Below are 23,557 nucleotides of genomic sequence, written 5' to 3'. Positions count from 1 at the left end.
AGCAAAAGCAGGCAGTTCTGTCTTGACTGAGCATAAATGGAAACTTTAATAAAGGGGAAACATTTAAAACTTGCTCAGTCAAATTTCTGTGGGGTATTAAAGCATAGGGCACATGACCTTTGTTCTAGATACAACTTGGATTTTTACAGAGGTGCCCTCCATTCATAGTCTCCTTAGACAGCTACCCTCCCCCAAAAAGCCCTCTACAGTTAGAACACTAAAGTGATGGTTTTTGCACCAATCAGGAAGCTGGGGTGATATGGGAATTTTAAGTTCAGAAAATGAGCTTAAATTTGAATCCAGGGCCCCTGATGTGGGAGTCTAGACTGTCCCCACTTTGCTTGGAAATCTTTGGGTGGCAGAGGTCATGCTTAAATACGTCTAAGAAAAGCGACAACTCCAGTGGTAAACAATTCCTTGCCCAGTGAGTCACCGTATCACAGCAAAAAACACTTTAGGAAGTGAATAAATCAAGCTTCCTTGTGGAAGCTTAGCAGAAGGCACTGGGCATCAAGCAACTGTACAGGAAGCATTGACATACAACAATGTGGTCTAAGGGCCTCTCGGATTCTCCTCGAACGGTGCCCTTAACTATCGAGGAACCACAGTCAAATAACACCTATGTGGTACCTCCCTCCCCATTCATACACAGTGCTAATGCCTGGGGTACCCCCCTGGCCAGGCTTTTTGGGGGTCTTCTCTCCACGGTTCTACGTAACTTCAGCAAAAGAAAGCTGTGATCCATGTTTGCCCAGGCAGACCTGTTAACAAAACATTAACTGGAACAAAGAAATAAAGGTCTTTTTTTTTTTTTTCTGAGTCTCAGAGAACTATGACATAAGCCACATTTGCCACCATGAATGGGGGGGTGTCAACACAGAGAGACAGGGAAGCTGTCTTGATCATATTTAATTAAGTGAGAATCTTGATCATATTTAATTAAGCCCCTGGGTATAATCAACACTGGAGCTGTCATATTTCAAGGCTGCTGAATTATCTTGTCCAATTTTCAGTTTTGCTTAAATAAGTTTGATGTGGTACCACACACCTTGACAGAGATGAGCAGTGATCAGAAGACATCACGTGTATTACGTTTACTCTTAAAACCCTCACAGACATGTGCAGATAGGCACAGCGTGTCTGAGAGTCCCGAGAGACATTACAGTCATTGGTAATCACACTGATCATTATCAGTTTCGGTCATCTATAAGAACTCCTTCATTGGTCAATATGAGAAGGCAATAGCCAACAAAAGCACGTCTCAATGCTTCAGACTACTGGACCACACAAACAAAAGGTCACCCTCTTGAACAATCGTCCAGCTCATGAGAGGAAGGAAACAACCCAGGTAGAAGAGAGACATTTTTCTTCACTTGAAAGGACAGTCACGAATGAGGAAATCTGCCATTGTGAGTAGGAGACTTAAGGAGCAAAGATCTTGAGAAACGTTCCAAGAAACTGCTGGTTTATTCCACTAGTAACTGGCTGTTAGTGCTCTAACTGTGTGAGGTTTTCTCTTTGGACCCATCAGCATTGGCAGAGGAAGTCCCTGGCTGGAGAAATGACAGAATTCATTTGAGCAGCATTTCTTGGGAGCTGGTGTCCGTTGCAGCCATTCTTAGCCTTAGGCCCTTCTAACCCCAGAGAAAAAGTCAGTAAACCAAAGAGGCGAGAGGATCGAGTCGGGAAGTCCTCAATGATTCAGGGATTCCAAATTAAATCGCATGTTGCCAAGGCTGGGAGGGAGTCAAGGATCATCGACTTCAACTCTATTCTACAGAAAATGAGATCCAGAAATGTCCTTTCTAAGTGTCTTTGGCAAGTATTTAGCCCAATGCTATAAAGTTAATGGTGAAATTGTCACCATATTAAAAGTGAATTTAAGGTACCTTATCTTCCTGATAATCCTACCACCTGTTTTTGAAGATGCTTTTAGCCCGTTCTTTTCATACATTGTCTCCCCCAAATCCTTGGAGACCAAATCTTTCTGTACACAATGATGGATCTCAAAGCTAAGCACTGGTCCTCGGCTCTAAAGACCCTCTACTTGATATAGCAAAGGTTAACACATTTTTTTTAAAGCTCTGTGTGATACTTGTAAATTTCTGAGGTTAAGCTTAAGTTTCTTATTATATATTTTACTGCCCCACCCCCACCCCCAACCCAAGTTTCTCACAGGTCATTTCCCACTTCATCACAGTGACCTTCAGGTGCACCACCATGATCAATGATCAGGAAGTAAATCTCCCAGTATTAAAACTGGAAGAAACCTGACAGAACTCATTGTCTATAGACCGAGTCTAGGAGGCCCTGGAGGAGTGCTTGGTTGAAAGTCACTCCTGTTGTTAATAATAGAAATCAGGAACAAGCCCCTCCTCCTACTTTGCATTACTCTTGTTGCAAATTAGTTTCAGTGGGTGCTACTATGCCTGCCTCAGGACCGTATCCAGTGAATTCAATTAAAGAAGGACATGACTGCTCCTAGGTATGGCGGAGGAGGTGGTTTATTGTAGATATGAGGGAGAGCACTTAGAGAGGGAGAGACAGACATGTGGACGAGTCCAGAGTGGACATGACCAACAGACTGAGCAGGGCCATGTTGAGGACAGAGGGGAGAGCAAGGAGCGGGGATCTGTGAGCCAGGAGACCAAAAGGGCAAAAGGACCAGCGTAGCAAAAATGGCTAGGCTATATAGGGAAGGACAGCTTAGCAGGGGAAAGGGCAGCCCAGTCCCTAGGCTGGAGAAAGTTAGGGTCGGAGTCAGGGTACGACAGCCAGGAGGACCCCACAACAGGTAGGAGTTGAGGGATACTGAGCAAACCTCCCAGGCTTTCTCTGCTTTGGTAATGTTAGTAGCACCTCAGTTAGCCCTTTGTCCCAGGTCTGAGACCTGACATGCCTGAAATGAAATGCTTGACCGTGATATAAATTTCTATAATCCAAATAGTACTTCCCCCATTGAAAACCTGCGGTGCAATGGCGAATCCATCCATTGGTCGGATTCAAGGATGCACAAGTCAGCCAAAAAATGTTAATTCCTTATTCCCTGCTCCCTTGTTTTGCTATTTACTGGAGCATCTAACCGTGCCGTGGATTAATTAGGATTAGCTTATGTTTATCCTATTCCGTCTTAAAAGATCAAATCTCTTAACAGTCCAGGTGTGAACTCAAGGATTTAAGGACATGAGTCATTAAAATGGTTTAAAAAAAAAAAAAAAAAGCACAGCTACATGCGATCCATTATAAGAACCAATATACATGAATCCTTTTCATCGGCCGCTTTAGTAGAATTTTATTGGTTTTGTTTTATTTCTGTTTATGAGGTGCTGTGGAGAAGTACAAAGTCCACAATGTGTTTTGTTTTTTTTTAATCCCTTAAAGAACATAAATAGTAAGAGGAAAAAAATGCACACATTAGAGGAAAAAAAAAAACTTCAAAACACCACCTCGATTATCAATCAGGTGGCAAAAGATTAATCACAAAATAAATCCTGCAAATAACTTAGAGGAAGAGAAAACAGAGGGGAACATTAAGGGAGAAAGTTGAGAGCAGTGTGTCCAGTGTGGGAAAAGAAATCAAAGGACACTGCACAAAGAGCTGGTTATTTTGAGAAACCACTTGGCCAGTGTTGTAAAAGTTTCTTGGAGTCCCGCAAAATCTGTTTTGAGACTCTGCAGCTTCAGGCTAGAAACCTCAGAACTGCTCTGGCGCCATTTTCCTCCTGGCAGAAAGCCGGAAAGGGGAGAGACTCCGCTGTGCCCCATTTGTCTGCGCCGTATACACAAGTATGTGTACACGCCAAGCTGTGGCAGGACGAAGGCTCCGACAGGGGGATCTGCTGTGGGGAACCGCACCCAGCTAGAAAAGTCCTTGTGATTAAAGACTATGAACAAAGTGACAGGAAGCAGGGACAGTGCAGTAGGGAGGCCCTGGGATCTTGGGAAACCTAGGATGCGACTCTTCTGCTGAGTCCTAGGGAAGCCTTTGAGTGAGGTGAGGAAAAGCCCCCTTCAGTAAGCAAGGCTGGAACTGGTCTGGAGGTCAGAAGAGGACATCAAAGGGACCAACGCTAAATGCTTTATGGTGAGTAGCTTGGAGTCAGGCAAACAACCAAGGAAAGCAGTGTGGCTGCTGCCCACTGGATCCACCAGGTGTTGAGAAGCTTCCGTCCTTCTCTTCACATTTCAGTAAGCCTCTGGGAAACAGAAGCCACAATTATTGTCATGTCCAACCCACGTGGCCAGACCCTGCTCCCCCATTAAGATACTGCTCTAGAAATTACTCTGTCCACCCATCTGCTTCTTGGCTTGTTGGTAACACCGTGTTGGCCTCCCCTGGCTGCATCTGGCGACAGCCAGGCCACCAAGCTCTGATTTAGGCTTCAGATACACCCAAGCAGCCCTGTCATTGGAGGTAGAAGAGCACGGCTTGTCCTCTGAGGCCAGACCCTTCGCCAGCCCCTCCCTGCCACACCCCGCTGCTCCTGGGGCTCATTCTTCCAGCTGTTCACAGGACTTGATCCCAAACTCATCGACACATACTTAAGAGCATAAAGCGACGTGTGCTTCTTAACGCATGGCAGGCTCTGTGAGCCTCCCTCAGCCCCAGCCTGTGACCCACACGTCTGCCAGAGTATAAAAGCCTTACTTGCTGGGATCATCCCCAGCTGTTCCGTGGAACGACCTTTCCCAACTGCCTCAGGTTCTAACTGCTGCCCATCAACTGCCCCCAAGTAACTGCCACTCAGTGCCACTGTGGGGCATGGTACCACATCCCTCTTGTGGTCCCTTCGGTGTTGACTCCAGGGTTAAGACACCAATAGGTCTCAAACCCTAGACAAGCAGCTAACTAAGGGGCTTATTAATGTATCAAAGCTGACGCTGGCTGCCAGGTTGTCCCAGCATCCCTGGCTCAGACATAGCTCAGCCATTTTGACTATGCCAGTCTGTTGCTCCAAGCTGCCTGCTCGTCTTGGTCGGCAGCTCCTTTTTCTCTCTGTCTCTCTCTCTCTCTGTCTCTCTCTGTGTCTCTCTCTCTCTCTCTCTCTCTCTCTCTCTCTCTCTCTCTCTCTCTCTCTCTCTCTCTCCACATGGCCCTGCTCAGTCTGGCCACTTTCACTCTGAACTCTTACTGATGTCTCTGACTGTTTTTCCCTTATCTCTATAATAAAGACCTCAGTCCCTTAGGAGCCAACGTGCCCTCTCTTTTTACTTTGTCATTTAAACACTACTTCCTATTTTCTCAGTGGAGCTGGGGTCTAGCGATCATTACCCTATGGGACACTGTGCCTTCTCAACACACAGGCCCTTTGAGGGCCTGCATAAGGATATATGTCTAAAGCAGCTGGAGATCACATAACTATTTCTTAAAAGAAAAAAGAAAGAAAGCATACCCTGGTACACATCCAAAGAATATTTGGATTCAATGCCCAGAAGTCTACCGTTTAAATCTGACTTGAACAGTCAGACCTGGGCTACTGTAGCCAAGCCCCATCCTTGATCAGACCAGGAAACATAAACACTGTCCTGGCCTGGGCCCTCCTGTCAGGCTGAATCATTACAACTGAATCATTGCACACTTTTCCCATCAAAACCCAATTTCGTAGAAGTCTGTCTATTTTCCTCTTCCTCCTCCTCCTCTTCTTCATCCTCCTCCTCCTCTTCCTCCTCAACACTTTTTTATTTATTTTTATTTTATGAGCATTGATTGGTGTTTTGCCTGCATGTCTATGTGAGAGTGTCAGGTCCTCTGAAACAGGAGTTAGAGCAGTTGTGAGCTGCCATGTGGGCGCTGGGTATTGAACCCAGGTCTCTGGAAGAGCAGTCAGTGTTTTAAACCACTGAGCCGTCTCTCCTGTATCACCGCTCTTTAATCCAAGTCATTAATGCAGTTTCTGTAGCCACTGTGTCTTACAACTCTGAGCCCCTGACATTTTCAGGATGAACAATGGGACTATGGAGACAATTTGGACATGGCCCCTTCCTAACATTGAAAGAACGAAGGAAATAGAATTAACTCTCTGGGGTATACAGCAGAGGCCTCAGGTTCAAAGGAAGCAAGGAGAAGAATGAAGAAGAAGTAACCAAGTAAAAACAATAAAAAAATTGTGCTCCTACAAGACTTCAAAGCCAAGATAACAGCTAGAAAGCCCAGAGAATTCACCATTTCTTACCTCTATTCCTCTGAGAAGCTCGCTCGCTCTTTCTTTCTTCCTTTCTTTCTTTCTTTCTTTTTCTTTCTTCCTTCTGTCTGCATAGTGATTCCTAGTCTCCTGGCCGATCTACTGTCTGCATTTGCATGACACTCACAGTTCATCAGGACGAGCATGATGGTCCTGCAAGACCGAGGTGCCAGCCAAAGCACACCCCTTTTGAGCTAGGTAACTCCAATCCCAGCAGTCAGCGAACAGTTGCTGCCCTGTACAGGTTTTGAACTGACCCTCATTGCTTAGTTACTAAGCTCTCTGTCCCTGACAGGAAGTCCCAACCAACTTAGTCCCTCATTTTTGACAACAGTACTCCTGGAAAACCTTAGCTCAAAATCGTTCTAAGTATCTGCCCTGTTCAGTGGTAGTTACCCCCTGCTTCTGGCCTCCTCCCTGCCGTCTGGCTTCCTACTTGGGCTTAATGACTCATCTGGTGGAGCTGTTAGCCCCATCCCTCAGAACGTCTTCTGAGCTCTTCCTAATAGTGTTTCCCTACAGTCAGTTCCTTAAGTAAAGGGTGCTGCTACCATAAACGGTGGTGGTAATCCTCCTGGCCATAGCCAGACCCGACTTCCACAGAGAACATGCACTGCCAAGGACATGAAATAGAAACTCTACCCTGACAGCTGCAAGGATTCTGAAAAAGCACACTTCTGGTGCAGGTGGCCCCATCTCTGGAGTTAACCTAGGTCCAGGTTTGGAGCAGTGCATGGCTTGCCTTCCCAGGAAGCAGAAGCGGAACCCTGCCTCTCGTCTCACAGCCAGATAGAGAGAGGTGCCGTTCTAGAACTTGACTTATGATACCAGTGCCTCACAAGCATTGTAAGTAAACTCCATCCCCTGGACTCATGTCCGTCGTCATAGTAAGCTTCGGTCTTGCCCTAAAGAAACACTCAAGAGGGGAGGATGGATAAAACAGTAAGAAAATAAGATGTGGGGCCAGAGAGATGGTTCAGTGGTTAAGAGCATTGACTGCTCTTCCAGAGGTCCTGAGTTCAATTCCCAGCAACCACATGGTAGCTCACGACCATCTGTAATGGGATCCAATACCCTCTTCTGGTGTGTCTGAAGACAGCTACAGTTTACTCATATACATTAAATAAATAAATCTTTTTAAAGAAAATAAGATGTATTTCCTATTAGCTCTATTTCTATTTGGAGACTATCCAGACTGTTTAGCAAGTTACAGGTCTGCCACCATTTTTGTGCTGGTAAAGTCAGGACCTCTGAGAAGTGAAAAAAGAATTCCTCTAGTATACATAGTCCCACCATAGCTACCACTATGATATCACTGAGCAAGGTATGTGACCAGGGAAATGTAGAATGTGTGTCACAGGCTCTCACAATCTAAGCAGCCAGAACAGTATCCCCACCCCCACCCCCACCCCCATTCCCAGCCTGTTCCTTGGGTTTTTCTCCACATAACTGGGTTATAAGTTGAGTTGCTTTACCTGTGGTGGCTCTGCAGCCCTGAGTCGCCTATCTGCAGAGACTGTTTGCGTGCACTGTTGTGTGGTTCCCTTGATCGGATGACATGACCTGCCACTTTTCCCAAGTGAGCTATATATGGATGAGCCAACTTTCACACCCATACTTCTCTTCACCTCCTTAATTTCTACGTCTGGGTCTTGCTGCAACATTGGCGCCTCGACCTGGAATCAAAACGAACATAAGCTGGGGCTGGAGAGATGGTTCAGCCAGTTAAGAGCACTGACTGCCCTTCCAGAGGACCCGAGTTCAATTCCCAGTACCCACATGGCAGCTCACAACTGTAACTCCTGTTCCGTGGGATCTGATTCCCTCACACGTGCATGCAAGCAAAACACCAAAGTACATGAAATAAGAAACAAAAAGCACTTAAGCCTAATCCTTTCTCCTTCCTCAACCGTGGAGAGTCTGCTCTTGGCACAGGATGTGAGACGGGTGTGGAGGAAACACTCTCCTTGCTCTGTGTATCCATCTCAGTTTTCTCATCTTTTTCTTCAATCTCTTTTTTCTTGGGGATACCATGTCTAAAAGACTCTCCATGTATTCATTTACTGAGATCGACACTGAGAGCCCAGAACGTTGGAGAAACTACACTTCCGGTTCCATAGAGCTTACACCGGAAGCCACTCCCTTGCTGATAGTCATTCGCTATGTTTGGAGCTATTCCGCTCGCTTTCCCCGGAAGCTACTTGAAAAAGTTTCCAGGCCAAGGGAGAGACAATTTCAAAGGTTCCAAAGACAAAAAGGAATCCAGTATCTAAGGACTAAAAGGAAAGTCTATGAGTGTGACCAACACATGTGAAGGGAAACTGGCAGAGGTCAACTAGGAATCTAGATCATTCAGGACGTCTAACCAGGTCAAAGAGAGACCAAAAGAAAAGATAATCGGCTCAGAACCCCTGAGACCAAATTCTAAGCACAAAGATTTATTTTCTCCAGAGGGACGGAGATGAGGGAATAAGAGACAAAGACAGGAGATAGAGGACGAGGAAGAAGGGGAAGAGAGCAAGGGAGAGGGAGCAGGGATGTTTGTCTAGAAGGGGGACAAAGGACTGGCTCTGAATAGAGAGGAGACAGATGTGACTCATAGGCAAATGGTGGCTTATAAAGAAAAAGGGGGAAACCCGCTTATAGGACAAGGTGTTTAATTTTAATCGGCCATGTTAATTAGGTGAGCCAAAGGGGGCTTTCCATTGCTGGACTTCAGTACTTTGAGAGCTGGACCTCGACAGTCAGCCTCAGGAGGAGGAAGTGGACAAATACGGGGACAGACCTTGTTGGCTAGCTCTAGGAAGGTCACCTAATGGTTTTAGCAAGGCAGGGGGAATGGGAAAAGGGCAGAGCCTGACAGAGCTGGTTTCGCTTGCTAGAGCTGGCCAGAGTCTCTTCAGAGATGATGCTTGCTTTGACTGTGAAAGGAAAACCCCACTATACAAACAAACAGAGCAACACACTGGCTTCCTTTTTAAAATGTCTATGAAACCGCACTGTAGTGGGAGCAGCAAAATTCTTCAACTGGGCACCTTCCAAGCACAAGACGATAATCAGTTGAGTTACTAATAAGGCAGTGGAGACAGACGGACTTGAAATATGTGCCAGGAGTAAAGTAACAACAGCCTGTGGATGCTCATCTGATTGACAGGGAGCATGAAAAGGAGAGAAGCAAAGGAGGCAGAAGTTGGGAGCTTCTACTCCCAGCATGCTGCTCTCCCCATCTGAGCTGCTGAAGAGAGGGAAAGAAGCTGTACAAAGGGAGCATGAGTTTGAATGTATGAAAATGAGGTGATCACTAGATGATCAGGGTCGATGTCAAACCATCTGTTATAGAAGTCCAGAACCAGAGCCCCAGGTAAGGACTACATGGGCAGGATTCCTCCCTATGGCCTAATTTAAACTACAACTTGGAAACATAAGGGAGCTAAGAGCTAAGCTATGGGATTCACTCAGAGATAAAGCGACAAAAGCAGAGGCCATCCAGGTGACCAGGAAGGGCTGTGAGAAGAAAAGGCTCAGGAGAGACCATTCCCAGAGAACATTACAAAGACAAGTCCCAAGAACCGACCAAACGCAGCTGAGCTCGAGAATGCTCCAGAAGTAGCCACTGGCTCTGACAGCTGGGGACATGGCACGACCTAAGCTATTTCTGATGGTACCTGAAGGAAAAGAGGCTGAGGAATCAACAGGACTTGAATTCCTGCTGGGAATGATTCAGTGGAGATCAAGGACTGTGGGCAGACAGAAGGGAGAAGAAGGACAGAGACAAGGGCCCTGAAAGATGGGAGAGACCAGCCTTTAATAGGAGCAAGAGGAAGACAGACAATGTTACGGTTTGTATATGCTCAGCCCAGTGAGGGGCACTATTAAAGGGTGTGGTCCTGTTGGAGTAGGCGTGGCCTTGTTGGAGTAGGTGTGTCACTATGGGTGTGGGTTTTAAGACCCTCGTCCTAGCTTCCTGGAAGCCAGTGTTCAGATAAAAAAGCAGGTTTCAGATAAAGATGTAGAACTACTCTTAGCATCTCCTGCACCATGCCTGCCTGGATGCTGCCATGCTCCCACCTTGATGATAATGGACTGACCGAACCTCTGAACCTGTAAGGTAGTCCCAATTAAATGCTATCCTTATAAGAGTTGCCTTGGTCATGGTGTCTGTTCACAGCAGTACAAACCCTAAGACAGACAACATAGATAAAAATGGACTGGAATACTGACTACCAGAAAATGACGCCTCTGTTCTTCTTGTTGATTCTAATTGCCTGAGGAGAAACAAAGCAAGGCCTTAAAACAGGTTCTCTTACAAGGAACGGCAATCTCAGAGTAAAAAACTTTATTTAGCCCTTTCCTCTTGTTCTAGTTTGCTTTCTATCGCTGGGATAAAGTCCATGACCAAAAAGTAACTTAGAGAAGAAAGGGTTTCTTTTCTCTTACAGCCTACATAGCCTATCATTGAGGAGAGCCAAGATAAAGGCTCAAGGCAGGAACTGAAGCAGAGACTACAGGGGAACACTCTTATTGGCTTACTTTCTTATACAACTGAGGACCACACCTGCCCTGGCTGTGAACTGCCCACAGTGGGGAATCAATCACTAATCAGGAAAAAAACACCACAGATTTGCCTCCAGACCAATCTGATGAAGGAATTTTCTCAACAGAGGCTCCCTTTTCCCAGAGGCTTTTAGCTTGGGTGAGCTTGAAAAAGAAAAAAGAATAAAGAAAACCCTACCACCTATTAGTCTATTCCCTGACTAGAACACCTATTTCTTCTAGTAAACCCAGATCCGAGAGCTCATCTCACAGAAAAACTAATGCTCATGGAGAAGAAACGAAGAGAAACAATTTTCTTGGTGGCCAGGGTCAGGAAGCAGAATCGCACTGCTGATTTCTGTCAGCATGAGAAAATCCATGGGATAAACAATGTTTCTTTAGTCCCACTGTTGGTGCAACCACTCTAGACAACCCTTAAAATGGGTCATACTCTTAATAAATTCAGAATTCAAAAATAAGTATTATATGTGTGCAACCCAGGACAGATTCTTGAGCCATAAGCTGAAACTTATGCATGTGCTAGGGAAATGCATGCATGTCCTAGGATTTTGCCCTCAAAGGTCTGTGCACTCCTTCTAACTAGGACATAAGATACAAAGCAAGACCACCGGGAGATGGATTGTACAAGGCATAGACGGACCCACGGGCCATGCTTCTGGAGGCACCAACAGCAGCAACGATAGCTAGAGAGAAGCCTTGGATGCTCTACACAAGGGGAAAGGAGGTGTAAAGATGTCTAAAGATTATTAGCTAGCCAAATGGGATTTAAAGCTCTGACCCTTTAATACAGTCCTGAGCGCTGTACGTGGGAATATCTGAATGTGCGTGGACCCTCCTGGAGACGGACAGAGGAGCAGAGTATCGCTTCCTAAGACCTCAGAAATCTGTGTTTTCAGATGGTCTTAGGCCCCTATGAAAGGGTTGGTCAACCTCCACGGGGGTCTGGACCCGCAGGTTGAGAGCCACTGCTCTATGAAGTGGGCCAGAGATGTTTGTGTTCTTAATGTTTAGTCCTCCGTCCTTCGGGGAAGCAAACATACCACTTAACCTAAACGAAAACAGCCTGACGTACTTGGCAGAAAGCATATTGAATCCTTCTGACCTCTGCCTTCCGTGGAGATGAACGTACCTTCACATCCGGTCCTGAGGCACATGGGTCCATGTTCATCTATATCGTCTGTCTTCCTCTTGGCAGGTGGCAGGGCCTACGGCGCTACAGCTTACTGTGAAACGATGATATACCTGTGAGCTGTTCTGATACCTGTAACTCGGGATACAGTGCATCTAGAAAAGAAGGAGAGAGGCACCAACACCACAGACCTCGGGTAGGGCTGACCATCTGTCCAGAGGAGCAAGACTGGATTCTGGAGCGGCTGACTGTCGCATGTGCCCTTTCGCTGTCTGGACATGAGACCTAAGTTTTCTAGGGTCGCAAACCCTCAGACTAATGGGAGTTTTTCAGCCCCGTCTCTGTGCATTCATGTTGATGGGTATTACAAACTCCAGTGTTCTGGTCACCGGAGGTGTTGTCAACAAAACCACAAAGATGACACATGGCCAGCTGTGTGACCTCCAGAAACACTAAATGAGAGAGAGGAGAGAGAGAGAGAGAGAGAGAGAGAGAGAGAGAGAGAGAGAGAGAGAGAGAGAGTGCTAGCAGAGCTTATTTAGGATTTTCCATCCCAGTTTCACCGTTGGCACCAAAACGAGTTTCTACACTGTAGGAAACCAAGAGATGAAGCCTAAAAAAGGGACATGGTAGCTTGAGGCCATCCTGGTCCACAGAATGAATCTAGGACAGCTGGAGCTACCCAGAGGAACCCTGTCTCAAAAAAGGAAGGAAAGAAAGAAAGAAAAAAGAAAGAAAGAAAGAAAGAAAGAAAGAAAGAAAGAAAGAAAGAAAGAAAGAAAGAACGAACTAACTCAGCAGGACGGCTAGCATCAAGGCCCACAGTATGAAACATTGATTCTCTGAAATCAAGAAATGAGGTTATAGACACCAGAGGAGGACAGAGTCCTTACAAAATCCACTAACACTCAAAATTTAAATGCTTCAATAAAAGCTAAGTATTTGAGGCTGGGGAGATGACCCAGAGGCTGAGCCTGAGCCGTTCTGGGAGAAAACCCGAGTTTGGTTTCTAGCACCCAATGGGTAGCTTACAACTGCTGGTAGCTCCAGTGTTGAAGGATCTGATGCCCACAGCAGACACGCCCACACAGCAGACACGCCCACAATGCCAACCCACAGTTCCATGCATACACGCTGAAGTTCTTTTCAATAGTTTTTAAGATTTATTTTTCTTTTGTGTGTACAGGTCTTGTTGGCATGTATGTATGCGCCCCACATGCACGTCGGCCTGTATGTATGGTCCCCACGTGCATGCCTGATGCCTGCAGAAGCCAGAAGAGGGAATCAGATCCCCTGTAATTGGAGTTACAAATGGTTGTAAGCCAAAATGTGGGGCCTGGGAACCCAGGCTACTGCATGAGCAGCAAGTGCTATGAACTGCTGAGCCATCTCTCCAGCCTAAGAATAAAATATTTATTTACTTATTTATTTTACATATATGAGTGTTCTGTCTTCACGCACACCAGAAAGGGAATCAGATCCCAATTCAGATGGTTATTAGCCACCACGTGGTCGCTGGGAATTGAACTCAGGACCTATGGAAGAACAGCCATGCTCTTAACCACTGAACCATCCCTTCAGTCACCATAAAATAATTTTGTAACAAAATAAATGTTTAATGTCAGCCGACAAGTGTGTTGTCTACCCTGGAGTCTGGTCCATATACCAGGTGTCACACTGTCTTAGTTACTTTTCTACTGCTGTGACAAAAAACACTGTAACCAAACAACTTATAAAAGACTTTTCTTGGGCTCACAGTTTCAACAGGTTAGGGTGTGTGGCAGTAGGAAAGCTGAGTGCTCACATCTCAAACCACAAACAGGAAGTAAAACTAGCCTGAAATTGTGTTCCATCTCTTGAAACTTCACCGGTGGCACACTTGAGCACGCCAAGGCCTCCTGTGATCCCCAGGGCACTCTCTCTGCCTCCCGCTTGTGGATCGATATGTGAGTGAGCTCTCAGCTGCCTGTGAACCATACACTTTTACCACAGTCATTAACTCTCTGGAAATGTAAGCCCAGTCATTCTCGTTTATAAGTCCTAGTGTTTCTATCACAACAGAAAAGCAGTAAAAGTAGCTTTATAGTTAGAAATTAAATTAGCTGTATTCAAATTATTTGTAACTGATCAAATATATATTTAAGGGTATGATGTAATGTTTGATGTGTATTGACATCGTGCATGGATTAAATAAAGCATAGGCATGATCTAGTGAGTTTTATGTTGAAGGGACTACTTAACAAGTACTCCTTCAAGAATTTTGGGACATAAGATACAGTAGGGTGGGTCCTCAAAACAAAACACTAAAAAAGAAACTACCATATCTTGGTGGAGGAGAAGGCACAGTAAGAAAAGGCATTATTTGCCAAGCCTGATCAGAATGATTTTTGTTATCATTCGGTGGAAGAAGAGAACCAGCTTCCAAACATTGTGCTCTGTTCTCTACATGCACGTCATGGCAAAGAGGCACATTCGTGCACACTCATAAATGCATACGCAAAAGCATTTTTTAATGTATTTACAAAGAGCTACCTATGACAAGGCAATCTGTTTCCGGTCATCTATCTAGCAGGTGAACAGAAAGCCTAATGCCAGCAGTACGTTACTTCTGGAATTGTTGGTCCCCGAACCCGAAGTCCCAAAAGCGCTCCAGACTTTACAAGCTATTATTGTCGCTCATGGCTACCCCTCCAGACTTGATGGTAAGATCCTATCGCTGAAGACGTCATAGACTTGAGTCATAGGACTGGAAGAAATGGAGCTGGTACTCCTGACCTGGATGGAAGCTTCGTCTCTATTGGCTAGCTTTCATGGAAAGGTGCTAAGCATGCTACTGGAGAACTGAGAGAGTTATATTTAGGGGTGTGTGTGTGTGTGTGTGTGTGTGTGTGTGTGTGTGTGTGTGAGAGAGAGAGAGAGAGAGAGAGAGAGAGAGGCCATAAATTCATGGAAGGAGGAAAGAGAAGGGAAATGATGTAACCACTCTATTTTTTTAAAATAATCCTCCCTCCCTCTCTCCCCATAAAAGAAGCCTTCACCCTTTACAAAGCCTCTAGCCTTCTTCTACATTTGAGCTACCACCCCAGGCCTTAGACGTCAGAGACTTTTGTCTCCAGGTGCCCTTGCTGCCCCTCCAGGGTTCAATGGCCAGCAGCCGGGCACTCTGCATCCAGCGAAACACTCTGCTTTTAAGTGACAACAGCCACGGCCAGCAGCGGTTAGGGCCAGCTAGTATCAGGATGCTCGAGTACTTGAGTCTTCCCACTCCTACCGTGAGCGTGTAGATCTGAAGCTGGCCTGGCGTATCAGGGCCCTCAGCCCTGGTGGGGGACGGCTCAAAGCCTCTAATTTTTCATAGCTTCCTCCTTCCAACCCTGGCTTTCCATCTCTGCCTTCCTTCTGCCACTGCCCTTCCCCTGTCACTTGTCGCTGGACCTAAGGAGCTGCTGGTGGTTGCTCCCCTAAGCCTCCGGCTGTCTTCTTTGCCACAGCTGGTCGTTGCCACTGTTTCCAGCCAAGATGGCTGCACCCATGATAAAGATCAAATGCAGGCAAGAAACAACCATTCGGGAATCCTTTTTATTAGACCTAATGTTGCAATACCATGGGGGCAACAAGAAAAGTAGCCGAATCATCTATTTATATAGCCCGGAGAAGGACGTGGTTAGGATGCATCATGTAAGTGAAGAATTGTGTTTGCACCGATCCCAGCACAGCCTCCAATTTCACAGCACTGGCTTCTTACTGCTTCCCCTCCTGCCTTAAATGAGAAGAGCTTCCAGGTCATCTAACAGTCACCAAAGCCTGTCTTGCTGGAGATACTGTCTTCCAAAGCTGGCAAGGGTTGTGTGCGGTGGTCACGGCTGGAGCAAGGCCTTCTGGATCGGAAGTCATTGCTTCCGTCGCCGTTATCCGTTCAGCTGGTGTGTGTCACGGGGCTTTCAAGTGTACAGAACAGGCTGGCAATCAGAAGGGCTACTGTTTAATATCTTCCCAACTCCAAGCTGCCAAGCTTAAGGGAAGGATCTATCCTTTGCTACTCAAAGGTCTCATCAACCCACTCTTGGTTGTTTTGCTCATTCGTAGAAAGTTCTACCAAATAACATTTTCAACAGCGTTTAAAATTCTCCATCCTGCCCCAGCACCCTGGGGTCTCTTGGTCTCTTGGTCTCTGTCTCAGCTCCAGCTAGTGGTAACCTAATCATCCCTGCAACAGGGCAAGGAGTTCTGCCCAGTACTTGAGTTAGGCGGATAGAGTACCAATACTTGCCATAGGAAGCGGTATTTACGGTAACGGGAGCTGATGCGCGGCGGCATTTACGGTAACGGGGGGCCGGGCTGGCCAAGGCCGGGCTGCTGGGTCAGCTCCGCCTGCTCGCCGCGCTCTCAGGTGCGAGCTCGCGCCTGGGACGTTCGGAGGATGCACAATGGCCCCTCGGGGCAGTGAGGGGCCGTGGCCCCGGAGCCGGACCTACCGCAGCCACGCCCCGCAGCCGGACCCCCGGGGTCCGAGTGCAGCGCTGCCTCCCGAGTCGGCCAGAGCTCCGGTCTGACCCGCGGGGACTTGCCCGCGCCCCGCGCCTCGATGGGCCTGTGCTACAGCCTACGGCCGCTGCTCTTCGGGAGCTCGGGGGACGCCCCCTGTGAGGACTCTGAGCCGTGCGCTGAGGACGCTCAGCCCAGCGCCGCCCCGGCCCCGGGCCCTGCCCCTGCCCCAATCCCAGCCCCGGCTCCGGTGGGGACCCTGCTCCGGCGAGGCGGCGGCCGGATCCCCGCAAGCGCGAGGTCGCCAGTCGAGCTGCAGAACCGCCGGCGACAGGAGCAACTGCGAGCCGAGGAGCGCGAGGCGGCTAAGGAGGCGAGGAAAGTAAGCCGGGGCATCGACCGCATGCTGCGCGAACAGAAGCGCGACCTGCAGCAGACGCACCGGCTCCTGCTCTTGGGTAGGTCTGCACGGATGGGCGCGGGAGCTGGGGGATTCGGGCGGGACCCTGCCTTGGGGAAAAAATGTCAGGCGTGGACACTGCCCACAGAATGACTTTCAGCCTGACATTTAAATGGCTTCGTCGCCAGAACGCTCCTGGGTGATTTCGCTCTCTTCCATGCCTTGTGACCGAGGGCCAGTAGCTCACCGATTACTAATTAATGAGCCTCTCTGGGAAATTTCCGCCCTTGATCCATTGATTTCCGCAGCGTGAACTCCACCGGGACGTCTCATCCTAGCCTTCCATTTCCTGCCACAGTCCAGGCAGCTTTGTTCGCTCTAAGAACGCCAATGATAGGAGACTTAGAAAGCCTTTTAGCTAGACCACAAAGCTTTTATTGAAAGCACAGTCTTGGAGCATAGCTGGGTTAGGTGTAGGGTGCTGGCTGCTGAGAAACAGCTTCTTTGTCCGCCTAGTGTTGTAAGTACCAGTGTTTGCTCTTCTCAGAACCTGCAACCTGGCCTGTCTGCTCCCACCCTGTGCCCCGCCCCCAGCCTCAATAGTCGCTTACCAACTGTGATAAAGGGGACACAAACCTGCCAGCGCTCGGAGGTCCACTGGTATTTTTCAGACTTTTCGCATAAGTATGCTCTTATTAACTAACAACTACAAAACATTTTCTGTACGGTCCAGTGTGCGATGGAAAGGGAAACAGGTCATGGATTCCTTGTGTCGGTGTACATAGTGTGTCTGCACATAGCAGAGACCAGAGGAGGACATTGGGAGTCCTGCTCTATCAGTTTTGTCCTTGTTCCTCAGAGACATCGTTGAACCTGGACCAAGATTTGTAACCACCAAGCCCTGAGGTTGCAGGGCTTCCCTGATGCTGGGATCCAAACGCAGGTCCTCATGCGTGAGCATCAAGGACCGTCTCTCCATCCTCTAAGCCATAAATGGTTTGCTTTGTTTTACATCTTTCTCATGTTTATTTGGGTGTGTTAGCACACGTGTATGGAGGTCAGAGGACAACTTAACGTGAGTCTGTTCTCTCCTACCAACTTGTGGTTCCCAGGCTTGGAACTCAAGTACTCGGGCTGACAAGTACTGGCCGTGAATCGTAAATTTTTTTTGTTCTATTTGTTGCCTTTTAGATTTCCGGGGGAAATGAAGGTGTCAGAGTCTGATCCAATTTTGTGGGCTATCAGGTGGAACGGCTAGCATCTGAGCTCGGCTATATGGAGGGGGCTATGCCATGAGAATAAAATCTGGTTTACAAATGTACACAGCTCTCAAAATCTCAAGAACAAACATTAAGTTTAAATGGATTTGCCCGCTTTAAGAATGAATAATTGCAAAACAAAACTAGCTACTGTATCACGGTGGATTATGTGAATTCTAAAACAAAGGGAATTTTCTTTTGAAACAAAAGACAAAATACAAACTTGAGAGCCTTACCTTTACTTCAGGAGATAACATTTCCAGATCGCTAGGGATGATGGAAATCATGTATGGAACCCTCCGCATACTCTGCTTTGCCCATGTATGCATAACTACTGTGGTGCTTAATATGTAAATTGGGCATAACCTAATCTAACAACAACTTATTTAGACCAACACAACCGAGACCAACAATTAATAGAATACTTACAAACAATAGCCTGTAATAAATGCCATACGAATATGGTTTGTCTCCAAATCTTGTGCTGCTATACTGGCCCTTCTTATGGTGCTGTCAGGTACTTCAGAATCTTAGCGATGAAATCAAGGCGAATGGCACTGGAGTTTCTGTGTATCTGGAATGCTAGAGCACCATTTGTGTCCTATGCCTCAGCAGAGGAATGTAACCAGACACATGGATGTTTCCAATGTAGCTTATTCAGAGGACCAGTGTCACTGGCAAGTTAGCACCTAAGGAAACCGTCTCTACACTTCAATCCCAGCCAACAGTTGTAATAGAGAGGAAATTTTTTCCTATGTAGCCTTTATATTGTTGTAAAGATTTGGCACTCGTGGTGAGCATGCCTCCTTCATTATCAGCCTTCCCACTTGCCTTTCATTATAATTGTTATGAACATCTGAGGTGAGACTCTTCTTGGACTCTGGATCTGGTTAATGTCAAGTCTTTGCAGTCTTTAGAACAAGCAGGTCATTAATAGAGTGTATATGCAGATTTCTTCCCATGTTACAGAATACAGAAAGTACCCAAGCCCATCCTCACACCCCCTATCAATAACACACTAGTATTAAAGCTACTTGAAAATACCAAAGTGTATCAAAACTAGGAAACTACTAAGAGACCAGCAAGCAGGTAGCCTATAGTCTGGCTACTCTGTACAAAGGAGGATTCACCTCCTGGGCAGGGGAGCAGGGAGTGCTCAGAACGGGATTTCGCTGTGTTAATTGCAAGGGTCATTGAAAATTTATAAGTAGTTTATTTCTGAAATTTTTCATTTAGTATTTTCTAACCACTGTTAATCTTGGTCAACTTCAGATAGAGTTAATTACCGTATACCAAAAAGAAATACAGCAGTTGCTTCAAAAGAGGAGAGCAGAAAGCATCAGAGTTCTGCTCTCCATGCCAACTTCTAGAATATACTGAAGCAAATGTTTCAAAAGGGCCTGAGGATACAAAATTACATCTCTAGACTTTCATGCCTATTTTGAACCATAGTGGCAGGCATGGGCACTAACTACATTTTCAAAAGGCAAAATAAATTTCAACTGCTTGAAACAAATTTTGAATGACTGTATTCTTCAAAGATATTGTCTCCTAGCCTGATATAGTTTGTTTGCTACCTCATGTTTGAAATAACAAGAGCTCAAAGTTCACACATACTTCCAATTTGTTTTATGAATCATATTTTCAAAGCTCAAAGGGAGAAGGATTATGGTCTCAAGAAATAGGTTAGTATGGTAAGGCCATGAGTTATTTTTAACAAGGTTTTTGTTTTCTTTTCTATGTGTGGAGTTCTGTCTGCATATATTTCTGTGCACCATGTGCATCCAGTGTCCTTGGAGGCAAGGAGATGGCCAGCTAATTTGGAACTGGAATTATAGACAGCTACAAACTCCCCTGTGGGTGCTGGGAATCAAACTCAAGTCTGCTATCAGAACACCAAATGCTCTTAACCACTGAACCATTTCTCCAGCCCCTGGCATAAGGTTTTTCAGTGTGATTGACTAGTCAGACATAACTCCTAAAATTAATAGAAATGAGGCCTAGTAAGTGTAAGGCTTTTGGTTCAACCCCAGAAGCACCACCATCAGAAATAGATGAAGCAAAAAGCATTTGATTTATGATAAAGAAGGAGTAAAAGAGAAGCACATTTTTAGCACATTTTTGATGGTTATTCTCTTTAAAGACATTACCTCATAGTGTAATACGGTTTGTACATAGACATCTGTTGTGAGTGGCATTAGCTCAAATGACTCATTTTGTGGATTACATTGTATCTTCTACCCAAGACTATCAACAGCAAAACCCGGGTCTAAGATTAGTTCAATGTTAGCAGGTACTTGACCCTGAGTTTCCAGCACCAATTTTGAAAAACACAAATAAATCACAATAATAATTTTTAAAAAAAACCTGTCATATCAGGCTGATAGGGCTTACATATTTTGTGTAGATTTTGGTTATATATAAAAAGGTTGTTGACATTTGCTACAATTTAAAAAGGCATTGACCAAAAGTCGTGGATCAGACTTGTAGATCCTTGATCTTAGATTGACTACTTCTCTTGCTCCTATGTTTGCCAGTGATTTGCTTGTCCATTCCTTTAATGATCCTAAATTGTGAGCCTACATTAGCAACTGTACTGGTTTGAACATTCTTGGCCCATGGGAAGTGGCACTATTAGGAGGTGGCCTCATCAGAGAAGGTGCAGTCTTGTTGGAGGAAGTATGTCCTTGTGGGGTGTCTGCCGTCCACCAGCAATGAACACGTTCCATAAGGCTCTGGTCTGGCAGGGAATGCTAGGAGTGTTAACAGCTCTTAGAAGAGAAGTGAGAAGGTTTGGGTGGCCTGCAGGTAGCACAGGTCCCGAGTCTCTCATCACTACCACAGTATCATCGGAGGCAGCATGAGCCTGGCCAACCAGGCAGACCCAAGATCCAGGATCTTCATCAGGGGAAAGAACTCCTCTCCATGTGTTACAGCTCAGGAAAAATGGCCACTCTCAGACAGTCCTCTGTGATATAACTTCTGTGCTTTATTCCAGGGACTACAAAAACATTCAGGAGTGGGGTGGGTTTTAAGGGTAAGTGTTTCCTATTGGCTCAGTTTGAGATGTTAGTGATGCTCTATTTGCATAGGGAGGATTCCAGAGGCTGCAATATATGACTGACTACCTATGGTCCTCTCAATGGGGTGCCGTGGTTACCTATTTCAGAGCAAATACAGAAATGGGTAGGGAGTGACTCTACTCCTGCTCATCTCAAGTGTCTGGGCTTCCCAAGGTCTGAGCTCACTCAACCTTACCAGTTCTCCTGTCCGGTGGCACAGCCAACTTGCCCTACAGTAGGGTGGGCTTTGGAGGTCTTCTCCTATGCTCAGACTCTGCCAATGCCAAAGAGAGACACTCTTCCTGGCTGCCTTCAGATCAAGACATAGAACTCCCAGCCCCTTCTCCAGCACCGGGTCTGCCTGCAGGCTGCCATGCTTCCTGCCATGGTGACAATGGACTGAACCTCTGAAACTGTAAGCCAGTCCCAAATTCAATGTTGTCCTTTATAAGAGCTGCCTTGGTCAAGCAATGAAACCCTAACTAAGACAGAGACAAAGTTCACAAACTTACTCAGAAAAGCTACACTTGCTTCTGTGCCCCTCTATGTTAAGGATGCTCTCATCCCCACCCACAATAACTACTAGCCAGATGTCAACCCTAGGTCCAGCTCTACCATAAGGTGGATCAGACCCTCTGCCATATATCACTCAGCAACATTCCCCAATAAGACCACAAACACCTACCCCTAAATTCCACCCCACTCCTCAATGTTTATATAGCCCCTGTCCACGTGGAATAAAACATACAAGTTATTTCTCCGAGGATTGTCTGAGAGCCTCACTGGAACAGTGAGGACCCTTGATGGGATAGTCGATAGGGGGAGCATCTTTCAGGAATACAGGATATTATCATATTCAGGGATGGCTATGAATGGGATGGAGTCAAATTTGAGCAGCATGGTAAGAGTTGGGAGGTGTGGCCTTGGGGAAGGGGTTAGTGACTATCACAGGGAGCAGGGAGGGGTCTGAGATAACTCTGTTTGGTAAGCAGGAAGTCTGTGATGGAGGTGCCAACAAGTCTGTTTTCTGGTGTGGAATTCCTGGGCTTGCAGTCAGCATCTTTCACATTTGCTGTTAAAATGTTTTCTGTGTGTGTAGGTGAGGGGCTCTCTGCTGTTTTTCCTCTTATGAGGACACCAGCTCTATCAGATTAGAATCTGCCTTATTTCACCTTGGTGACCTCCTTAGGCTCTGTGGCAAAATAATGTCAAGCATTAGAATTCAATATATAACTCATACATTGAATTGCAAATGTAAAGTTGTGTCCTAACCAGCAATTAAAGCAGAGAGTGCATGCCCTGTCTTGCAAGAGGCAGCTCCATTTCCTTGACGTCTTGTGAGAACGTACGCTGTGGTTCCCACAGTGGCCAGGTGTTATTGACTTCCTAGAGTAAGATAGAAATACCAGTTTTCCCCTAAAGACTAATTTTTCTAGGCAGGGTCTATTGTGTCCCTCTGTCTTTCCTCCAACTCAGAGATCCACCTGCTACCTCCCAATTGCTGGGATCAAAGGCATGTGCTACCACATCCAGCAAGACTATTTCTTGAGCAGCTCAGGGTCGCCATGGCGGAGGTGCAGCAACTCCAAGTACAGGAGGCTGTGGACGCCATGGTGAAAAGTGTGGAGAGAGAGAACATCCGGAAGATGCAGGGCCTCGTGTTCCGGTGCAGTGCCAACCGCTGTGAAGACACCCACGCGTCTATGCAGCAGGTGCACCAATGCATAGAGCGCTGCCATGCACCTCTGGCTCAAGCCCAGGGCCTGGTCACCAGCGAGCTGGAAAGGTTCCAGGACCATCTGGCCTAGCACACCATGCGTTGCAATGACAAAGCCAAAGACTCAATGGAACCAGGAAGTAAGGAGCTTCAGGTGTGTGGCCAAGTGTGTGGATGACCACATGCCAACAATGACCAAGAAGATCAAGAAGTCTCTGTCATCCATCGGGAAATAAAATTGTTTGCCAGTGGGGGAAAAAAAGGCTGTTTCTTAAGCATCATTAGATCATATTTTTGTGAGTCTACACGACCAATCCATGGTTAGCTAATGCTTGTCTCTGATTTCCCCCAGTCCACACTGAGAAGGCCCATTAATGGCAAGCCTGGATCTCTACTAATTAAAAGCATAATTGGCTTGATGAGGTGTATCAGTTCATTTTGCAACTATAATGAAATACCTGGGGCCAAGGAACTTTATAACAAAGAGAGGTTTACTATGGCTTGTACTTCGGAAAACCAATATTGAAGGGCTTGCAAGTGGTGATTGTCTGTTATCCTCTTGGTGGTCTCTTAGTCTCAAGGTGGTGCAGTTCTGACATCCAAGAGGGGGAGGGAGAAAGAAGAGGAGAAAAGAGAGAAAGAAAAGAAGAGAAGAAGAGAGAAAAGAAGAGCAGATGTCCCGGTCTCTCTCCCTCTTCTTATAAAGCCCTTGGTTATTCGATCATGAAAATCCACCCTAATGACCTCATCTAAATTCTAAACAGCTCCT

At 46.3% G+C, this 23,557-nt stretch overlaps 1 protein-coding gene and 1 pseudogene across 1 annotated transcript in view; both read left to right on the top strand.

Annotated features, from left to right (window-relative positions):
• Positions 1–16,243: 16,243 nt before the first annotated feature.
• Positions 16,244–23,557, top strand: part of Gnal (G protein subunit alpha L) — a 143,938-nt gene continuing 136,624 nt past the window's right edge. The window contains exon 1 of the mRNA XM_032885456.1: positions 16,244–16,808. Within this exon, the coding sequence (XP_032741347.1) occupies positions 16,451–16,808 (358 nt within the window). The 5' untranslated portion in view covers positions 16,244–16,450. The remainder of the gene's footprint in view (positions 16,809–23,557) is intronic.
• LOC116884325 lies at positions 22,616–23,105 on the top strand (annotated as a pseudogene).

The sequence above is a fragment of the Rattus rattus genome, chromosome 15, assembly GCF_011064425.1.
Source record: "Rattus rattus isolate New Zealand chromosome 15, Rrattus_CSIRO_v1, whole genome shotgun sequence".
Classification (NCBI taxonomy): Eukaryota; Metazoa; Chordata; class Mammalia; order Rodentia; family Muridae; genus Rattus; species Rattus rattus.
This window is presented reverse-complemented; position numbering and strand designations above follow the sequence as displayed.